Source organism: Pygoscelis adeliae, unplaced genomic scaffold, assembly GCF_000699105.1.
Source record: "Pygoscelis adeliae isolate BGI_AS28 unplaced genomic scaffold, ASM69910v1 Scaffold359, whole genome shotgun sequence".
Classification (NCBI taxonomy): Eukaryota; Metazoa; Chordata; class Aves; order Sphenisciformes; family Spheniscidae; genus Pygoscelis; species Pygoscelis adeliae.
The window spans coordinates 1,416,613-1,417,284 of NW_008825553.1; the positions used below are offsets into that span (position 1 = coordinate 1,416,613).

General features: G+C 64.3%; 1 protein-coding gene across 1 annotated transcript in view; it reads right to left on the bottom strand.

Annotated features, from left to right (window-relative positions):
- Positions 1–214: 214 nt before the first annotated feature.
- TSSK3 (testis-specific serine kinase 3) overlaps positions 215–672 on the bottom strand; it is an 11,792-nt gene continuing 11,334 nt past the window's right edge. Inside the window, exon 2 of the mRNA XM_009332215.1 lies at positions 215–670. Coding sequence (XP_009330490.1) covers positions 215–670 — 456 coding nt within the window. The remainder of the gene's footprint in view (positions 671–672) is intronic.

Consider the following 672-nt stretch of genomic DNA (forward strand, 5'->3'; position numbering starts at 1 on the left):
GGAGCTCGTGTCTGCCCTGTCCCCCGCCGCTGCCGGCCGAGGGCTTCGAGCGAGCTGATAAAAATGCCCGGGTACGAACCAGACCTCGTCTCTGCCAGCCGGAGGCCAGGCGCGCCGCCTGCGAGGCTGGATAGATGGGAAACGCTGACCTCCAAAATTTATCGTCATTTTAAAAACAATCTGTTCCGCGTGGGGAGAGCAGGGCGAGTCCTTCTCAGGGGTTCGTTAGCCACGGGTGCCTGCTGACCCCCCCGATGGAGGGTCTCAGGGTCATGTCCGGTTCCAGGAGCATTTTCAGGAGGTTCTGGCACTCCTTGGAGATCCCCAGGTGCCCGGGGACGGGGACGCCTTTCTGCTGCTGGTGCAGCATCTTGGGGATGTCGGTGTCGTCGAAGGGCAGGCGGGCACAGAGCAGGGCGTAGAGGATGACGCCCATGCTCCAGACGTCGCCCTTGCAGCTGTCGTGGGGCATGCCCTGCAGCACCTCGGGCGCCGCGTAGGCTGTGCTGCCGCAGAAGGTCCAGCTCAGCTCCCTGCGGTCCCTGGGGAGCAGCTTGGCGAAGCCAAAATCCGTCAGCTTCAAGGTGTGGCCCTGCAGCAGGGCGTTCTCGCACTTGAGGTCGCGGTGGGCCACCCCGCAGTCGTGGCAGTACTGGATGGCCTCGACCAGCT